The 19,651-nt window shown below is 42.8% G+C and overlaps 3 protein-coding genes across 4 annotated transcripts; 1 reads left to right on the top strand and 2 right to left on the bottom strand.

Annotated features, from left to right (window-relative positions):
• The first annotated feature begins 458 nt into the window (after positions 1-458).
• dtymk (deoxythymidylate kinase (thymidylate kinase)) lies at positions 459-2,830 on the top strand. The gene is made up of 5 exons (XM_068707886.1): positions 459-740; positions 856-964; positions 1,938-2,028; positions 2,202-2,399; positions 2,493-2,830. The coding sequence occupies exons 1-5, from the start codon at positions 611-613 to the stop codon at positions 2,601-2,603; spliced, it is 639 nt and encodes a 212-aa protein (XP_068563987.1). The 5' UTR covers positions 459-610; the 3' UTR covers positions 2,604-2,830.
• Positions 2,831-3,285: 455 nt separating this feature from the next.
• atg4b (autophagy related 4B, cysteine peptidase) lies at positions 3,286-9,317 on the bottom strand. Of its 2 annotated transcripts, XM_068707884.1 has the most exons (13): positions 9,210-9,317; positions 7,398-7,499; positions 7,113-7,184; positions 6,922-7,020; positions 6,664-6,765; positions 6,477-6,549; positions 5,270-5,349; positions 4,885-5,081; positions 4,233-4,311; positions 3,956-4,101; positions 3,756-3,812; positions 3,552-3,645; positions 3,286-3,454 (listed from the first exon to the last, which is right to left on the bottom strand). In XM_068707884.1, exons 1-13 carry the CDS (start codon positions 9,217-9,219, stop codon positions 3,381-3,383), a joined length of 1,185 nt encoding a protein of 394 aa, XP_068563985.1. In that variant the 5' UTR covers positions 9,220-9,317; the 3' UTR covers positions 3,286-3,380. The 2 variants fall into 2 exon arrangements, with proteins under 2 accessions (XP_068563985.1, XP_068563986.1); XM_068707885.1 differs by lacking the exon at positions 3,286-3,454 and having other exon boundaries at positions 3,556-3,645; positions 3,756-3,798.
• Positions 9,318-10,639: 1,322 nt separating this feature from the next.
• boka (BCL2 family apoptosis regulator BOK a) lies at positions 10,640-19,376 on the bottom strand. Its single transcript, XM_068707883.1, has 5 exons — positions 19,230-19,376; positions 18,632-18,998; positions 16,587-16,715; positions 13,582-13,745; positions 10,640-11,647 (listed from the first exon to the last, which is right to left on the bottom strand). The coding sequence occupies exons 2-5, from the start codon at positions 18,843-18,845 to the stop codon at positions 11,522-11,524; spliced, it is 633 nt and encodes a 210-aa protein (XP_068563984.1). The 5' UTR covers positions 18,846-18,998; positions 19,230-19,376; the 3' UTR covers positions 10,640-11,521.
• Positions 19,377-19,651: the final 275 nt, after the last annotated feature.

Below are 19,651 nucleotides of genomic sequence, written 5' to 3'. Positions count from 1 at the left end.
AAAGTCAAGCACATTTTATTTTAGATACACAAGACATGTTCTGTCATGCGGGCTATTGCTAAAGTATAGGCTGCCTTGGAAAAAGGTTTGAATCTTGCCCTTTAAATACTTGACAAATAGGTAAGAGGGGTCGCTCTAAAATGACTTCACTAATACTATCCAGCAGCCTTTCATCTTATCAATGCCGGCTGGTGGGTTTGTTTTTTTAAGTAAGTTCAGCGCTGTACTTGCTGTGCATTGTGGATTTATTACATATATCAAGAGTTCAACATTTAAAATGGAAAATCCAATCTTATAAAAGGTAACACTTTCTATGAAAATAAATAAAATAGTTTTTCCGTAATTAATATTATGTATTTAATAATGTTCCCAACTTACGTTCCAACCATAGACTGTATATAAGCAATTTCCTTTTTCTCAATAAAGTTTAAAAAAAAAAAAAAACTACAACAAGCAAAACCGGAAGTGCGTCGTCGTGTTTCCTTGTTGACAATTTTTCACATAAAAGGCGCGTAAATGGTGGTACGTAAACTACCGTTGCGTGGTGAGATTTAGCCAACAAACTGTTTCGTCAACCACACAGCACAGCGCTGACAAACAGCCGCCAGCAATGGCGTGTAAGAGAGGAGCGCTCATTGTGCTGGAGGGAGTGGACAAGGCCGGGAAGACTACGCAATGCAACAGACTGGTTCAGGCGCTGCAACAGAGCGGCCGACCCGCAGAGATGATGAGATTCCCCGGTGAGGCATGTTATTGGTGTAATATAACGTCAAGGCTTAATGTTAGCATTATTGTGTTGTTCCATTGCTGTGTAACATTAACACAACGCGCCGCTGTGCGGTTTCTTGGGGTCAGACAGGACCACGACAATTGGACAGCTGATAAGCGCTTACCTGGAGAAGAAAAGCGACTTAGAGGACCACACGGTGCACCTGCTGTTCTCCGCAAACCGCTGGGAACTGGTGTAAGTTGCGTTTAAGTGAACGCGGAGTTTACGTTAACAACTGAACTAAGCCCTTTTCGCGGCACACCTTTTTGACACGTCATAGCAGGCGGCTGTGACATTAATATATAACATTAATGAGTGCATAATAACTGCTGCTTCTCCTGCTATGACTAGTCGAAAATGTCAGCTGTGGGTCTACAACATGTAGCCAAGTACTCACCATGAAGAATGACACGTTCAGCTGTCTTTTTAAAGGGTTAGTTCACGGAAAGTTGTACTAAAACACTGGTAAAAGTTTAAAAAATATGAATTCTCCAGTGCTAGTACCTTAAAAGGACAAGTGACGTGTGTGTACATATTTTTGTAATTGTCTAGATATTACATGAAAAGATACTAACAAGTACTGTCAGCCTGATCCATCTTATGTTTACATTCCAAAACCCCTCAATGATCCACCGTTGCTCTGGATGACTTGTTCCTTTTATTACCGTGACACTGCAGTTTACTTAGGAGTCGACCCCTAGCTCGCCATCCTGGTGTCCTAAATACTCACCACTGTGCCAAATGTTTTTCATTTTTATGTCCCCAGCAAAAGCAATATTTACCAGAGCCTTTTGAGTAACCTTTGCTAAAAGCGTCCAGCTATGAGGAAATAGTTTATCTGAAAAATGAAACGATATAGTTGTGACTCTTTGTGGGAGCCAATGGGCTTCAAGCCCCAGACAGTAGGGAGATTGACTCATATTGTCGATTTCTGTCTTTTCATGAGATTTGTTTACGATAACAAAAACACAGCCAGCTTTATCCTTCTAAAAAAAAAAAAAAAAAGCACAGAACTTTGAGTAAATGTACTTTCTCCTTCCATCTCAGAATTTGCATATTAGCAATGATGCAAACCTGCAGATTCTTTTGTCATTGGCTTTGACACGTGTCCTCTAACCCGTAAGCGTTCTAGTCTACGTGCAGCGTACTAAAACACTTGTGACCGCAGGCCTCTAATGAAGAAGAAGCTGGAGCAGGGCATCACTCTGGTCGTGGATCGGTACGCCTTCTCCGGAGTTGCTTTCACAAGTGCAAAGCCGGTGAGTCTTCTCTCAGCACCCATCAGACAGCATGATTTATTTGTGTGTGTGTGTGTGTGTGTGTGTGTGTGTGTGTGTGTGTGTGTGTGTGTGTGTGTGTGTGTGTGTGTGTGTGTGTGTGTGTGTGTGTGTGGAGCAACAGATGGCTTGAATGTGTTCCTCTCCTCCTTCAGGGCTTCTGTCTGGACTGGTGCATGAAACCCGACGTGGGGCTGCCAAAGCCGGACCTGGTTATGTTCCTGCAGCTCAGTCCGGCTGAGGCTGCTCTCAGGGGTCAGTTCGGAGAGGAGCGATACGAGACCAGTGTTTTCCAAAAAGCGGTGCAGCAGAAGTTCGAACAGCTGAGGAAGGATCCCTCCGTCAACTGGCAGGTATGAGGCCGCTGCGGAATGCTCATTTAAACTCCGGTGTCAATTTTAAATCATCAGCAATAAACGTCTCGTGATCCAACTTGTGTGCTGCAGGTGATCGACGCTTCGCAGAGTGTTGAGGATGTGCACCAGAACATAACCACCCACAGCCTAAACACTGTGAACGCAGCTCAGGAACTGCCACTCGGAGAGCTGTGGAAGTGAACGTGGAACTGCTCGTTTTTAAACCAAGGGGGTCTGTTGGCGCAGAAACTGAATTATATTCAAGTCCCTTTATCTGAAAGCAGGAGTTTCATTCTGTCTTGAAATTGAAGAGATGTAGAACTGTTAAACACCAGATTCTAACTTTATTTGTTTTTAATCCTCTTACATGTGTATTGTTCTTTCACCTGTCTATGTTGCGTTGATTAAATAAATAATCTTCAAATGAACTAGCGCATATGTTGTTGTTTTTTTTTAACTTGGCAAGGATACTTTGCATGAACAATTGATGCAACTTGTCTGCAGGTTTGCCTTGATTTGGTTTCATTGCAGGCCGTTCCAGACTGGAGTTGTTAGTGACAAACCGCGTTTAAGCCATTGGGGTTTCTATACAACATAAAACTGTTATGGCAATTTAACTTCTGGAGTCAGGGAAAGGCACCAATATCACTTCAGAATAAACATTTAAAGTGTTAAGACTCGAATGGAAACGCGCGCGATGTGAATACAGAATTTATCCTGAGCTCCTGCTACGGCTTCCGCCGGGGGGGGGGGGGGGGGGTCTCGATGTTTGGATACAGAGAGCAGTCAAGAGGCTGTTGAAGAGCGCTGTGTGACACACACACACACACACACACACACACACACTGACTACACCGCTGGAGCTGGACTGGCTCAAGAGGTCTCAGTTAATGTTCGTCCCCTTCAGGCTTCCCATTCTGATACAGAGAATCTCTCGCGCCGACTGTCCACAATAGCAAATCATTGTTCGTGTGTTCCTCAGAGGGAAAGGATCTCGAACTCCTCGTCCTCTGAATCGAAGAACCGCTCCAACCTGTCGGAGTCTGAGAATTCTGGGAAGTGAGGGGGAAAAAAAAACAAACATTAAAATCCATTTAAAAGATTTTTCTGTGGAATATATTTAGAAAAACAAAAAAGCAGTTGATTTACCAGGAGTAAGGTTGAGGGCATCCACGCAGACCATGTGAGAGGGCTGACTGTCCACCAGCTCAAACATGGGCAGACCCCCTCTGTTGCAGGACAGCTAGAAGAGAAGGAGCACCACATTATGACGCACAACTTTCCTCTTAACAGTGACCGTATTCAAGCAGCGCTAAGGGCGCTAACAAGAGAGCAGTGTTCACGGAAACGTACCCTTCTTATGCGCATACACCAGTCGTCAAACTCGTCCTCTGTTCTGCAGAAGAAACCCTGGTGGACACCAGAAGACAATAAGCTACAAACCACTGAGCTACTATTAAGAATTAATAAAAAAAAAAAAAGTAACAATGGGCTTCAGTTTGAGATACAAAAGCCCTGCGCTATTATAAATAGACCCTCCCTAGCATTCCTACCGCTGCGATGGATGGGTCCAGCTCGCAGATGTGCATGCGGCAGGGCGGGTGCTGACAGTGGTACGTCTCGTCGGGGACCTGGCCGTCTTCGCATGGATCCACCGCAGGCTGTGTGGTGTGCGGGTCTAAATAGATGAGTTCTTCTCCTAGGGGAGGAGAAAAAAACAAAAAAAAGATTCATAATCAAATCGATCCTCCTGGTGCGAGTCAAATTAATATGGTGAGTGTGCGGTGCACAGCTGAGTGTTTATTTCACGAACACAGAGACCAGACATACCGACATAACCAATGAAGTAATGGGCACTGTTGGGTTTTCCCCCAATAACACCCAGGGACTGAGGCAGCATGAAGCATTGCTGTGAAAAGAGACGAGAGGGTTTATCTCAGCTGTAGCTGGCTTTGCCTCCACGCTCATCTTCTGGCCCATTCAGTGCAAACAACATAGAAATGACATTGTGACCATTTTCTTAAGGGTGCCATTTAAAAAAAAAAAAAAAAAATTCAGATTATTAGTTGGCACGATGTGGGTTTATCTACAGCGAGCGCATCAGAAAACCCCACACACACACAACAAACAGGTCGTTTTGTAATCCAGGGAACAACCCTGAGTTCACTACAGTGTCTTTGTTTTGAAATGAAGGCTACACACACACATGCTCACAGCGTGACCTCCATTAAACCAGCTGTATCGTGAAGGGATCTGTATCTTCCTTAAGATGGGTGATCCATCACAGTGAACATCTCATGTCATATTGTGAGACTGCAGTTGACAGAAATGACTTCATTTGAAGGAAGAGTATTGTAACTTTGACCACTGATAACATAAGATGTCTGTGGATATCTGACTATTCAAAGTCTCAAGCAGGAAATTCAGACGTCCCATTTTTTGATAAACTTCTAAGATCGAGAAAGTCTCGCCGGTGCTTCACCTTGAGGGTTTCGATGTAGGCCTCGTTGATGTCGCTCAGGCCCAGCCTGAGGGGGATGAGTAGGACCAGAGGTCTCCAGAGAGCCGTCTCCTCCTCCGCCAGCGCACACGCCCCCCCCAGGCAGCCGTTGAGCTCCCCCGCTCCCTCCGGCTCGCGACAGTCCGCTGCAGCGTCCAGCCAGGGCATGCAGAGGCGCTCTGTAGCGGGGGGGGGGGGGGGGGTGAGATCACTAAATTACTTTAAAAATGACGGTTATCTATGCTGCAGGAAAAACAAAACACAGCTGATGGATGAATTTGTTTTCACCCATAAACTTTATCTTGTAAAATGCGACGTTTAGCCGAAGTACTACTTCTGCACACCATCCCATTCAAACAGCACTCACTGATCTCCTCGATGACCACGGTGTTGTCCATCGCCACGTGGACGACCAGTCTGCTCCACGTATCAAACACCGCCAGCTTCCTGAAAGCAAGACGGCACACTGAGACACTTTTGTGCTCGACCAGGTCGGAAAGATGTTTTTTCCTTCAATTGGTTTGAACCTCCTCGGTGAACAGCATATGGTCTTTTTTGTTAATCGTTTGACAGCGGGATGGATACATAGATACATACATGGTGGGAGTGGAAAAGAAAAGTTTTGCTCGTGTGATAATGTCAACCTGTTCTGCCTCTCCTGAATGTCTTTTTTAAGATTCAAAGAAACATTGCTGCTCACACTGATTTTGCTTTTCCAGTTTTCAAGCTACGACAGCAGTTGTGATATTTGAGTGAAAAATAAAAAAATGACACCAAAGACCTAAAATGACATGAAGTAATGCTGAAGTGATTAGTCGACTTTTGATCACTGATTAAAGGCACCCTGTGCAGTTTTTTGACCACAAGAAGCGCTGTGGAGCAGAAACACTGAATGTAAACATAACTTCTGTTCTTTAACAAGAAAACTCTACGCAGCACCTTAGCCAGCGGTTCTAGCTATATTTATCACATTTATATCCACGTAAGATAAATATATTTGGGTTTTGGACTTTAACTTGGCAATTTAAAGACATTTAATGTTCAGAAATTTCTCAAACAGAGGGGAAGAAGGCCACTGAGGAGAAGAAGCAGCTGTTTGAGGAGAAGACAAACAGCTCCTTTGTCCCCCCCAGAGTTACATTCCTCAACCTATCGATCAGCTCCACGATTGGCTGAAGTCCACTGAGCTCCTCCTTGGATCCTGACCCATTGTCCCGGGCAGACACCTCAGTGAACTACCCTCTTCCCCCGCAGATTTACACCTTCTGACATTCCTCAAACCCCCCTCACAGACACTCAATATACATTCAATGACCACACTCCTTGGTTTAACGCTTCCTAAGTAAACACACTGTGACACATAATATCCAGCAGTAGGAATGCTTTAAAACTTAAAATTTCTCACAGACATCCCCGTGGGCTCTGGGAACCTTTTTTTTTTTTTTTTTAAATGAATTGCAAAAATAATACAGTAATTGGTGGCAAGAATCAGTAGTTGCAGCTCTAAAACATCAAATCTGGAAACAAGTGAAAGTTAGCAGCTTAGTAACGTGTCGTTTCTCTACAGTACTTACTTTAGAACCTGGGCCACTGTGTTCGGTCCATACCACTGGCCTATAGGCTTTCCCTCTCCAACTCCCATTTGGGCTGCAGCGTTTAGGAACAACAACAAAAAAAAAACGAAAAACAATGTGACGCAAACTGTGTACTGCCTGAGTGAGTCCCTGATCAGATCGGAGCGGACCGACACTCACTACTCACCAATTTGATGGATGGAATAATAGCTGTCTTTCTTGTCGATGAAGGCGTTGAGAATACTGATGTACTCTTCTCTTTGTTTCTGGCCTCTGGCCCATCTCCAGTCTGAGAACAACAAGCCAGTTATCAAGCCTGTAGTCTCCTCACTGGAGAGGAGCTGCTAGTGCCACACGGTGATAAAAACATCTTCATCTACGTGTGTCTTTATCCATCTAAAACCAAGGGAGGTGTCTTTTTCTTGGTTCTTTAAAGATGTCTTACCTCGGCCTACATGTCTACACACCAAGGCCTCGCCAAGGATCATCTGGCCGCACCGTAACATGCATCCCCAGCCTGTATCTGACGTTGGTCCTGTCCCACCTGTAACACATCCAAGAATCATGCACGAGATCCCTTTAACATCAAACGTAAAGGTTAGGGGCTCAGCTAAAAACACACACGTCTTCACTTACCAATGGGTGGGAAGTTTTTTCTGTATGTGAACCACAGTCGTGAAGTGACGTCTGATAAAATCTCATCTTTCTCTACGTGAAGACCAGAAATCACCATATTACAAGACAACCTCAGGGAAAAGTCTAAGTCTGCTAATATGATTCTTTAAACTTAAAATACTCTTTTCTCTCTGTCTCTCTCACACACACACACACACACACACACACACACACACACACACACACACACACACACACACACACACACACACACACACACACACACGTTATATTCCACAGTCCTACCTGTGAGTGCATTGTATTCTTTCCCCAAGATCCACACAGGCTCTGAGGTCTCTGGAAAATCTTCAAACTCTCCAAAGCGAAGTGTGTCGTACGTCAAGGTTGCTGCGAAGGAGGTTAAGAATCAGAGGGAGAAAAGGTAGAGGCACCTATTCACTAAGTTGCTTGAGAAAAGTTTTCCAGTCACTTCCAGGAAGGCTGCTCTATTTACATCCATCTTTTATTAAAAAGAGCTTCTAGGATTTGTAATCTTTATTTCTGTAGACTAACCGGAGTCTCAATGCCAGGAGAGTAGGCAAGGGAGGAATCTCCCTGTGATAAAAAAAAAAAACAGTAAGTTTAAAGTTCCTGCCAAATGCATTTCATGGTGAAATACAAATTTGAACAACTTAAATTGTATTTAGGAAATGTTGTATTGTACATCAATTAGAAGGGAGGCTTGTAAGGGACTTAAAGAAACCGAACGGTCATATTTCTTGCAGCAGATATCCTGACTTTTAGTCCCTGGTATTGGTAAAAGCTAAAAAAGAAAATACTTATTCGTACACTTCCCATAATGCAGCTGGATATTGATATGTGTTGTACCTTGACCCTCCCTGCTTGATAAAGGCTCAAATCTTGAAAACTTCACAATCACATGTTGTAATTCTAGCTTACAAAGTCGTAGTCTTCAAGCACAGGCTGGGATAACCATGACGACGAAACTATTTTAGAGGATATATAAATGACAACATATACATGACACTGAAAAGAATAAAATAAAAAAAAATCAAGCAACTATATCACATTATCAATATCTAAACATACATCTCCTTTGTGCAATTATCTGACAATAAATAAGTAAATAAAGTAAGGAAGTCGGTGCTTTTAATAAAGTTTAATGGCATAAAGGAATCACAGTAAAAGTCTGTATTTGCAGAGCTGGAAATACTGGGATCATAGCCAAATATAAAATTGGGCAAAACAGTAATGGACACCATTAAAGGGTCCACTTCCCCTCCGCAGCTAGTCACTGAAATATATATATATATATATATATATATATATATATATATATATATATACGCTTTTGATGGAACGTTAAAAAAGGACTTCTGCGGTTCATTGCTAACATATTACGTTATCCACATAACTAACAACAGACAGGACAAGTTGACTAGCTAGCAGTGAGTTAGCCTGGACACATAAAGCAGAGATTTACAGGCTCGTGTATTTGCAGTCGAAGGAGAAGGGAATGGAATAAGAAGTGGGCTCGCATTCCCTGAAGACTATTACGTTATTAAACTACATGCGTGTTGCTGCATATCATAGAACTTAACCTCTCTCCTAGCTTATAGCAACGTTAGCCTAATAACTGATGGGATGGTGAGTGACAGTGCATCGACTGGGACGTTCATCTAGGGCGTAACACAACGTTAGCATACACATTCAAACCGAGGACTGAAGGCAAATTATGAACTGTGAAACTTAACGACAATACATGTCATTAACAACGATGACATGTGAAGCAATAACAAGACGGTTCACGGCAGTGCAGCGAGCTGTCAACGCGGGGAATCCAACACATTTGGCAATAACAGCAGGCTAACGCTGGTTAGCTTTAGCTTTAGTCATCATTTTAGCAGGCTAACGCCACCGAGGCTACACAGCAGTAGGGTCTGTGATGGACTGGCAGTTGGAGTTGGTAATCCTGTCATGACAAAGCAGGAAATGTGTTGCCAAGTATGACGTGGTGTTGTTGTGATTAGTTTGTGGCAATACTGGCTTGGTAAAGGAGAGAAAGAAACGTTAATTTACTATAAAAATCTCGTTTACCTGCATCCATCCCGACGGTCTTCACCCTATCTTGTTTGTTGTTCTCTGGACTCCGACCCGGCGGACCAATGGGTATAGAGTCCTGCTGTGGAATTCAGCGAGAGGCGGGACATGTATTGCGACATCCAATAAGAGATGGGAGTGGTGTCACGTTGCACTAACCAATCAGCAGTGGCTGACGTTGCCGTCCCGTTGAAAACAATTGATGGTGCGTTCATGTTACAGAGTTGAGGAGGCTTGATATCCGTGAAGCTCCCTTCTCTGGCCGTAAGAGAAGTTACATTTGTTCTCCTTTCAACAAATTACTAGAGCCTTAAGCTAGACAGTTGACCAAAACCTTCTTCTACACGACTGTAAAAAAATTATGTAATCTTTTAAAGCTCCAGAATTGGGAGAGTATGCGCTACTGAAAACCTTTGAGAGGAGGAACCACCGCAAATGAGATGACCTCAGTTGACAGGAAGCTGAGGACACTTCTGAGAAGGGAGTGAAAACTCCTCTTTTGCCAAGAAAAAAAACACTCAAAATTAATACGTATTGTTTAGATTTTTACAGTGACCATTCAATTTCTTAAAACCAAAAAACATCTCGACTTCTAAACTGCAATAAAATTGCAGAGTATGTAGATATATTGCTAAAAAGGAAAAACAAGTACTTGAACTAAGATTACGCACAGTATGATCAGTGGAAGGGTGAAGTGGAAGGTTGTTGTGCAGCCAACAAATCATACATTAAGTCATTTAGTTGGAAAATTAAGTTGAAAATGTTTCCCTGTGGTTTGAGACTCTAATGTCTTTAATTAAATTAACTCAATTGTTTAATTGACATTTCATCATTTACAGACAAATCTGTTGGCCAATCTGTGTCTAGTGACTGATTCAACCACTAGGTGGTCACAAATAACCATCAGTGTTTCTGGCATCGCTTATTCTTTGCGGTCTGTAAATACAATCATTCACACCAAGATCGAGCTGAGAGACCAACTCAAACGCACGCAGAGAAAAGCAGGCTATGTTAAGCAAAAGGCTTGTACTGCAGTTAAAACATTTATATAATAAACACCACTTACACAAAAGACAAAAACATTTACCAGATGGCCAAAAAGATTTACTTCTGTTCCGTCATAAATGTTTGAAAAGGACTTATTCATTATTATTTAACACTACAGACAGCTAGTAAACTAACCTTTTACATTTGGTTGATGTAATCGGAAAATAGTCTGCCACTTAACACACCAAGCTAACTCCACAAGTCCAATCTCAGTTCAGCATATTGTAGAACCACTTGCTCACAAGGTGCCTTTATTGAAGCTTAATAAGCCCTTTATTTCATCTGAAAGACCACTTACCTTCTGGGAAAACAGCTGCAAAGCACAATCTGTTTATAAAAATGTATCATCATCATATACCGACCACTGCTGACATGACAAATTGTTGTTAGAACCTTTTTATTATTGTTCATATTTACAGTTGCAGATGACTCACAAACGTGTGTATTTTCTAGGACTCCTAGTACTACGTGACGTATAAAAGTGAAATTATTCATGGAATAAATTATGCTCACAAAATGAAATGTTTTCAAAGTGCTCTAGCTTGGAGAAAATGTACTGTAACTTGTGTTACTGCAATTACAGCACAGCAATGGCATACACTGCCTCACAGTGAACAATGAGGACGGAGAAAAAGTTGCATTAAGTGTATAGTGTAATATCCACACAGCCAATCGTAACTATTTGGTCCCTTTTTATATTATTCTGGCAAGGGAGGGCTGAAACACAATATAAATCTCGAGGGAGAGGAAAAGCAAAGACCCTCCCATACTCTTCCCCAAATCATCTTTTGAAATAATATCAATTCATAATTTCCGTACAGTCCCTTAATTGGAGGAAAACATGTTGTATATTGCTATAGATTTTTATAGATTTTAGTACAACCAAGTACAGCAGTTGACATTTTCAACCACTAGGGGCAGCCAAGCCTCTGCCAAACAGGAAACGAAACAAATGAGCCGTTCTGCTAATTGTGGAACAAATTATAAGCCAAAAACATTAAGTGTGGGTGATTCTAAAAGTGTGCCATAACCTTACTATTAACAATAAATAGAGAATCTCGCAGAGGAAGCACGGAAAGTCCTTTTTCTGTGACTGGACAGGCGTTCGTCCACGAAGGCTCAGTGCAAACGAGTGTAAACATAATCCAAAGCAGTGGAAGCTTTAGTGGAGTGCTGGTGGTGGTGGTGGTGGTGGTGGCGGGGTACAGTGTCGGTCAGTCCGCTTTAAAAAAAAAAAAAAAGCCAGTGCGTGACTTTGTCTCTCACGTGTCTCTGAGGAGGTACAACACGGTGGCCTTCAGGTAGTGTCCGAAGGCACAGACGGCGGACACCAGCCAGTGAGAGCGGAAGCTGGGATCGGTGTTCACCACGCATTTCGTTACATCCACCTGTGACGGCAGAGAGGACACAGAGCTCACCAAATGAATTCAGACTGTGGAATGAAACAATAAATCCCAACATGTGTTCTTCATCTGTCAATATGAATCAGAATCCGCATCGACGACGTGCGCGACTCGCCCGCAAATGTTTCTTTCAAAGCCAAAGCCCGCACTGCAATCTCTGCAATGCTTACTCGAAAAGTCTACTTGTATAACTAGAGCAGTTTCGCAGACAATGAGATTTCACAGAGAGCACAGTTTAAGTGTCAGTCCTGACACTAAACACTTCTCCCTCCTCAGATTCGTCACATCACAGATTGTTATGGAGGTTTTCCCACACACTGATTATCTCCCAGTGTGGAAATATTACAGTTTGAGCTTAGACTGGGACAGGTCCCCTCATTTGTGCTCATGAGGTCAGTCATACAATGCATTGCTCTTCATTTGGTCACACTCCACTTGCCCTCAAAACAAACCCGACTTGGGTGCCATGTCTCTGAGTGCATGGGCGCATTTGTTCACTCGTTGTGCTCTTTCCAGCAGAGCAGCGCAGAGGCCCGTTGCCAGGCCTTGTTCCTTCTGGTGCGCTTTGTTTGTCTCTGCAGGATTTTATCATACAGGCTTTTCCCATTGATAGGACTCTGCAGAGTAGACATCTACTATTCTGTCTGAAGCGGTGGGATGGATGTAGGCGTCATATTGTCAATACACGGTGTTTTAATCCCGTTATCACACAGCCTTTGACCTTTCTTTGACTATTAATCCCGCCCCAATATAATAAAATATGATGATATTCATCTTTAAACTGTATTGCATTTGCACCTCATGACTGTATCCACATTCATCTTGTATCACATGGTAATATATTTTCTCTTGTAGCTACTTAACAGCGAGTTTATATTTTTCTCTCGTACCAGCTGGTGTATCAGTGAAATATTAAAGGGAGCTGTATGCTTCTGTACGTCATAAGCAGATAATCTCCAGATAACCGGGGGATAGTGTGCCCAATATTCATTAGAGCTAAAAGGATCAGTTGATATAACAATTAGTCGATTGACAGAATATTTTGATAATAAATGAATCCAAAAAAGTCAAAAATGTCATAGTTCTAGCTTCTCAAATGTGAAGATGTGCTGCTTTTCTTTGCTTGATATCTTTAAGACATTTAATATGTTTGGATTTGGGACCATAGACTGTAAATAAGAAGTGGACGTCACCATATTAAACAACTCCCAGACTGTCAGTCAATCACAGTAAGCCCCGCCCTAAAGCATACCCTGCTTTATGGTCTATTTGACTCTAAATGGGACAATAATTTACTAAAAGGACATCATGCGGTATTAAAGACTATATTTGAGACCATAAACTCATGTTTACAATGTTTACTGAGGTAATAAATCAAGTGAGAAGTAGAGTCATTTTCTCATAGACTTACAACCCGACTTCTTTTTGCAACCAGAGGAGTCGCCCTCTGGTTTAAGGCTCTGCAGATTTGCTTTTCAGAACCTGAGGATGCCGACAATTTGCAGCTGCCACCTTGGGCTCTAGAAAAATATTAATGTTTATTTTTCACGTTCTTCTGATATTTTGTAGACCCAACCACTAATGGAATAATCAAGAAAACAATCAGAGGATTGCAGCCCTAACATTCATAACACACCCACCAACCCAGCACATGTTCACTTACTTTAACAATTTCATGCCCAATACAATATTCCCATTATATTGACGCTGGGACAATTTTTTTGTAGTGAGCTTGACGTACTGTGCCACATCCAGCATGGCGCAAACAGGAGAAAACACACAGACACAGACACACACACACACACACACACACACACACACTTTCAGTTTACCACTGTGAAAGTAAAGGCCTTAGAGTTATTTAATCAGCAACACTCACACAAACAAGCGATCAGGTGAAAAAAAGAACTTGCCCTTACCCAGCCCCCTCTCCTTTTTAACCAGGAGGTCAGGCTCTTGCGGACAAACTCCCCCATGCAGTCAACAATGGTATGGACCATAGCCGGGTGGCCGTGGCGAACACAGTCCACTGCCAGGGCTCCTGCCACGGCGTACAAAGACACCACCTTCCCCCATGTCACACCTAACAGGAAATACACACAAAGTACACAGCATCCTCACTCAAAGCTTCATGCACAGAGCCATTTATGTCCTGCTACATGATGTATGAACGCATGTTTTGCAAACAAATGAATATTTGTTGATTTGAGGGTTCTCAAATCAAAGTGGAGTGGAGTTTTTAGTGCAGCAAAATTCTGTCAGCTGCTCTTATTCAAAGATGGATGAACAAACTCTAAAACTTCAGCAGCAGCCAGGCAAGAGGCCCACATGCCTGTCTGTCCCACAGAGAAGAAAACCCAAACACAAGGCTCGGGGCAGCAGGCAGGCAGTTCGCCTCGCTATATTAGCGAGCAGATCATTTTTCCGACTTGGTTCACTTGTTGAGTTTCTGCCGCAGCACCATTTACAGTCAAAGCCTCAGACTCTTTTTGCAGTGTTTACATGTCTAACGGATACAAAATGAGCCCCCAACTCCATCCATCTTCTGTATCTGTCGTCTGATTCATTCCTAGGATCTGGTAAACGGAGGTCATGTTTCTCTTTAACTGTGAGAGCTGGAATTTGCAGAATGATACTCTCCACGGTGTGCACTTGCAATGCTGCACATCCAATTTATGGTGAATTCATCGATTCTAAGTAAAGGTTTACCTTTTAAAATTTGTAATTAAAAAAAATAAATATCATATGAGAAGTCTGGCAGCTACATGCCAGCTATATCAAGCTCTAATAACTCTGGATCCTACATGCAATTCAACTGCGTCTTGTGTTTCAGCCCTGTTAAATGCCCGCGTCTTTCAAACTCCCATGCCTCAGTTTGAAACACACATGTTCCCCGAAAAGAACCCAAAGACCAAGTGGAGATAACCGCTGATGACATGGGGATATTTTGACATACTTTAAAAAAACTAATTTAAAGTCATACATCATACAGCCATTTTCACATGTTCAGTACTAGCATATTGACCTTCATACATTACGGTCATTTAGCAGACGCTTTTATCCAAAGCGACTTACAATTCAGTATCTATCTACACACCGTAGACGCAGCTACAGGAGCAATTTTGGGGTTAAGTGTCTTGCTCAAGGACACATTGACATGAGACTAGTAGAGCAGGAGCTGGGGATCGAACCGCCGACCCTCTGATTGAAAGGCGGCCCTACTCTCCACTAAGTGGCGGCTAAGTTACATACATGTATGTAAAAAATCAGCATAGTGGCCCTTTCAGTGCAGCCTAACATGGGGTTCCGCCCCAGGGTTTAGCTGGCTGATACCGTTTGTGCTAGTTAAGCCTTGGGTGGCCAAACTACAGCCACGTTAAAATGGCCCACTGTAAATTTTTATGTCTATGTCTTCCAATAGAAATAAAAAAGGAGTAGAATGGACACTCCCATTAAATTCAAAGTACCAGGATGGTCAGCGGGGGCCATTTTTATTTGTATCGTCATTGTGACCGCTGTAGCTGGCTAACTTTGGTAGAAACTACTCCAACTTACAGCCAGTCGCAGACTCACTGAGGTTTTGCAGTGTCGACTAAAACGTGGAGTGGAAGTAGAGACATTTTAGAGTACATTTTAACAACTAAATGTTTCACACACACACACACACACACACACACACACTCTCTCTCTCTCTCTCTCTCTCTCTTGTCACAGTGTAGGAAAAGCACATTGCTATCGCGGATGAGTAACAACTTTGTTGTTTTCTGTAAAAAGTCTGGCATTTAAGCATGGTGGAATTAACAAGTTAGCTAGCTCTCTAGCAGACAGCTGGCTAGTTAGCAAGCTTACTTTACTAGTTACAGAAAATGAGCCAAACTGCTAGCTTCCCTTCCCTTTCCACTGAAAACAGCTGCCCGCGCTCAGAAACAACACCGGTGAAAGTGATGAGACTGGTCAAAATTCACTGTGGGTTTAAATTAGAACGTTTCAAATAGCGGATACTGGTGTAACATGCTCGGTGTGACAATGTGTTTCGGCTGTAGTTTATCTGGGCCTTGTGTAAGGCAGCATTGGGTTTGTGTCTGAGATCATAAGCATCAGAAGAAGAGATTGTGGTCATTATCTACTGCTGCTCATGACTTCCTCTTCACAGTGACATGTCTAGACTGTCAGCTTTACTGTATGTCCAAATTTACACTTGTAGTCACTGAGGGCTACATTTTCATCCTGTATAGTTTCGATTTAGGTAGATATTCTTTCGTATTGATAGGTCTGAAGTAGTCAGTGATATTTATAAGTAACTTTGCACTTTCAAAGACCACACAAACTTGATTTTCTTCAGTGTGCAGTTGATTCCTAATTAGTTTTGCAGCAGATTGCTTTGTTACAGCCCCGGAGATACAAACTAGCCGAGGCTGATGACTGAACTCCGTGGGTGGGGTCCAAACTGTCTGTAACAATCACTCGCTCTGGCAACATGTTAACCTAATATGGACTGAATGTTTTCCCTGCGGTTCCTTTCCCGTAAGGGGATAATGACTGCAACAAAATGTCTCGGACTAACTGGAGAATTCCGCACTCACCCTGCAAAAAGAAGGTGTTTACATGAAAAAGTTGGCTGGAATTAGTTGATGTTTGAGGGGGAGGAAATTATGGCTCGCTCTAGTAATTCAATAATAAAGCATTAATAGGAGCAGTAACATAGCTCTCCAGACATTTAAATATCTTTATTGTATTTGTTTCAAGCTATGTTACTCCTTCTCGGTGACAACAAAAAGAAGAACTTCTCTAAAACAGCAAAAACGTTCTGTAATCTGTTGAAGTCTGCGTACCTGACAACAAAAGCACTACAGTTAGTTCCCATCATGCAGGCCTGCACACATGGCTTGATTTACAATACAACCAGACACTGATGTGGACCTACCTGTGGAGAAAATGTCTGCAGCCACAGCCAGGAAGGCGTCTGACACAATGCTCTCTGACGCCACCGTGATGTTGAGCTGTCGCGCTACGTTGCGGTACACGTTCGGTCGAAGGTACTCCAACTCATCACCTGGCCAAAACATAGGAGACCAGACTCAGCGAGAAAAATTTGTATCGACTGTTTGTAGTGCCTCTGACTTTAATTGCATTTAGGCTATCCCCACAATTAAAGCAAGACTTGAAAGAAGCAATAACTTCCTCTAACAAATCAATAGTTGACTTCATTTGCAACAAAAAAAAAACTTTAAGACCAATAGCTTGTGGTAGCTAATGTTAGCTTTAGGTGAATATCGCTGTACACCGGACAAAACTGACTCAATTAGCTGGCTTAACTGTGCTATTGTAACAATAGCTGAAACATTTGTAGCCACAATGGTCACATTCTGGCGAAAGCTACATATTCTCGCTTTAAATTTAAAAGTGCATTCTAAATGACCCTTTGCTAAGACCCGCCCCTCGAATACAGACTGGCTAATCATAGCGTAGCGTCAACCAGCTCCGACAACTATCCGGCCCTGCTCCGCAATCGTGCAATCTTGTGCAATCGTTTCAGGTTTTTCTTAATTTTTCAGGCTGGTGTGGTGGATTTGGAGCTAGTTCTGGTTAAACGTTGCGCGCGCAATAGTGATACTCGTTATCCGGAGAGGTTGGAAGGAGATGTGCGTTTCTACGTAAAAACCTGTGGCGCTAACATCAGCTACAAGTTTATTAGCACATCGTTAACTAGCCCTTCTTAGCTACTGAATGTATACTGAATGTATAAATATGCTACTTTTGCTTTTTAATTGTAACAGTAAATAAAGAACTTGACCCTGCTTTATAGTGTTGTTCCTAATTTCATTGTCTTCTGCCTCGATCTCCAGGTGATGTGGTGGTTTGCTTTTACACTGTGATCAGTAGGCTTTAGCTTCTATCTTTATCTTTTTGACCCGTTTTCACTGCTGAATCAGTTTAACACCCTGGATTTATCCTCCAAACAATGACAATTGTTGATTGACAATTGTTGATTGACAATCATTGATTGACAATGACAATTCTGTCAGATTCTCCCGGAAATTGCTTTTTTCGTTTTTCCAAAAATGAGATATTTCTTCAGGAAATGCAGTTAGTGACAGTGTGGGCTCCATGGTTACCTAGCTCTGACAGCTTGATAGAAGAGCAGCAGGTGGGCGGGGCTTAGTCACGAGTCAATTATGAGTCTCACCAAAACCATTAAGCCCTTGATGTTTGTCTTTGTGCTATGCCAAGATACATATTTACTGTACAAACACCAGAGTAATATCCATCTATCATCTTAGTCTCAAACAACTAAGCATACTTTCCAAAATGTCAAACTATTCCAGATTTTTTAAACAGAATTTATGAGCAGTAGATGCTTTGTTGTAATCTGGAATGACTTCATATCCAGTAGAATTGAAATGAACAAAGTCCAGCAGTCTTTAATCTAATCTCTTCAGTAGATTCTGGTCTCTGAGGATTGCCTTCCTCTGTTTGCCTCACAGTTTTTGTTGTACACTCTCTGCTGGAAAGGGTTCCCAAACATGAAACATCCCGTCCGATCCGAGTTTCCAGTAAATTGCACAACTAAACTGGAGGTGGGGTGATGAACACGAATGGTAAAGTGAAACCTCAGGACTGTATCGGTTTTCATACTGAGCAAATATTACCTTAAGGAAACTATGATTATATTATTTTCCTGGGAATCCCTTCAAGGTGTTTCAGTGGAAATGAGTCATAGGTGCGCCCCGCCAACCACACACACCTGAACATTCCTTCAAATATGTTTTAATGTTCAACTGATTCATTATTATGTGATTTTTTAAGTATTTAAAAACTTTAAAAAGTTTCTCTAAATTAGGGTATTGTTTTTGAATGCAGCAGATCTCACTGCACTCTGAGGTCGACCATGAGTCTTTATATAAATGACATCCAACATACAGTTCACACAGTATTTGGCGGACCGTGCTCCAAAATAAAAACACTCACCCAGCCACAGCAGGACCGACGATATCTCTCCCAGCGCCCCGCCTGATGCAGCCCGCCCGTGGTCAGGCTTCGACCAGCCTATCCCGGCGCGGTTGAGCCTGGAGTGAATGTAGTCCCTGCACAGCGCCTTGGCCTGGGACACCAGCTCCTTGTCGGTGGGCGAGCGGTCAAACACTTCGGCCGCGAACACAGAAGAGCGGCGCAACATCTCCATGCCCCTGTCACCCGCCGCGGACTGCGCTGCTCACCTTCCCCCGCCACCGCCGCCTCTCACGGCAGCCACTTCTGCACCGGGACACGTCCCCCCCCCTCCGCCTCCTCCTCCGTCCTTCTGTAGTAGGCACTAGGAAGACTTGTGGAGATTATCCTGCATAACAAAACACGCGGATTAGTTTGTTGGCTGGACATATTTTGCCTGGATAGAGCTGTCCATCGCAAACCCAATCAACGCACGTACTGAGGCTGCAGGTTATGTAAACCCCACGCGGGAGAGCAGGAAAAGTTAGTCCAGTAGAGGTATGTATGAATCCATAAAGTTACAGTTAGTGCGATCGTACTGGCTTATAATGATAGTATGGGCAATTTAAATAACACTTACCCGAGAACATGTGTTCCTGCATCCTAACTCGTCACTGAGTAGAAACGGTGGTTTTGATCATTTGACATTTAGGAACTGAAGATTTGCTGCCACTCAAATCGCAAAAAAAGATGAAAAAAAAAGCACTCCAGTTTATAGTCTGACAGGCTCTCCTTCTAAGGGCACTTATTGTGAAGTCCAAAGGCGGAGATACACAAGCCCCGCCCCTCCGCTCCCATCCCAACAGACACACACACACACACACACACACACACTCACACACACACAGATAGGACATGACCCAGCAGTACTAACTGGATCTGTTAATTAAAAGGTGGACAGCATTGATCTGGCATCTCTATGTTTTGTGTGTTGTTGCATTAATCAGCCTTAGAGCTGTTGTGTTACAAAATCAATGAAGATAATGTTAGAAAAATTAAAAA

This window comes from Cebidichthys violaceus, unplaced genomic scaffold (assembly GCF_023349555.1).
Source record: "Cebidichthys violaceus isolate CVI_PGR_0920_01 unplaced genomic scaffold, fCebVio1.0.p SCAF_13, whole genome shotgun sequence".
In the NCBI taxonomy this organism is placed as follows: Eukaryota; Metazoa; Chordata; class Actinopteri; order Perciformes; family Stichaeidae; genus Cebidichthys; species Cebidichthys violaceus.
The sequence above is the reverse complement of the archived record's forward strand: the minus strand, read 5'-3'. Positions and strand labels throughout refer to the sequence as shown.

Bases quoted from the DNA above. Each gene is read 5' to 3' on its own strand.
- atg4b (XM_068707884.1), bottom strand. The intron at 5,350-6,476 runs GTAAGTACTGTA...TCTTGCTTTCAG, and splicing joins ACAGTGGCCCAGGTTCTAAA to GAAGCTGGCGGTGTTTGATA. The intron at 3,813-3,955 runs GTAGGAATGCTA...GGTGTCCACCAG, and splicing joins TGGACCCATCCATCGCAGCG to GGTTTCTTCTGCAGAACAGA.
- boka (XM_068707883.1), bottom strand. From the start codon at position 18,845: ATGGAGATGTTGCGCCGCTCTTCTGTGTTCGCGGCCGAAGTGTTTGAC. The intron at 16,716-18,631 runs GTGAGTGTTTTT...TGTTTTGGCCAG, and splicing joins GTCGGTCCTGCTGTGGCTGG to GTGATGAGTTGGAGTACCTT. The intron at 11,648-13,581 runs GTAAGGGCAAGT...CTGCCGTCACAG, and splicing joins TAAAAAGGAGAGGGGGCTGG to GTGGATGTAACGAAATGCGT.
- dtymk (XM_068707886.1), top strand. From the start codon at position 611: ATGGCGTGTAAGAGAGGAGCGCTCATTGTGCTGGAGGGAGTGGACAAG. The intron at 965-1,937 runs GTAAGTTGCGTT...TTGTGACCGCAG, and splicing joins GCAAACCGCTGGGAACTGGT to GCCTCTAATGAAGAAGAAGC. The intron at 2,029-2,201 runs GTGAGTCTTCTC...CTCCTCCTTCAG, and splicing joins CTTTCACAAGTGCAAAGCCG to GGCTTCTGTCTGGACTGGTG.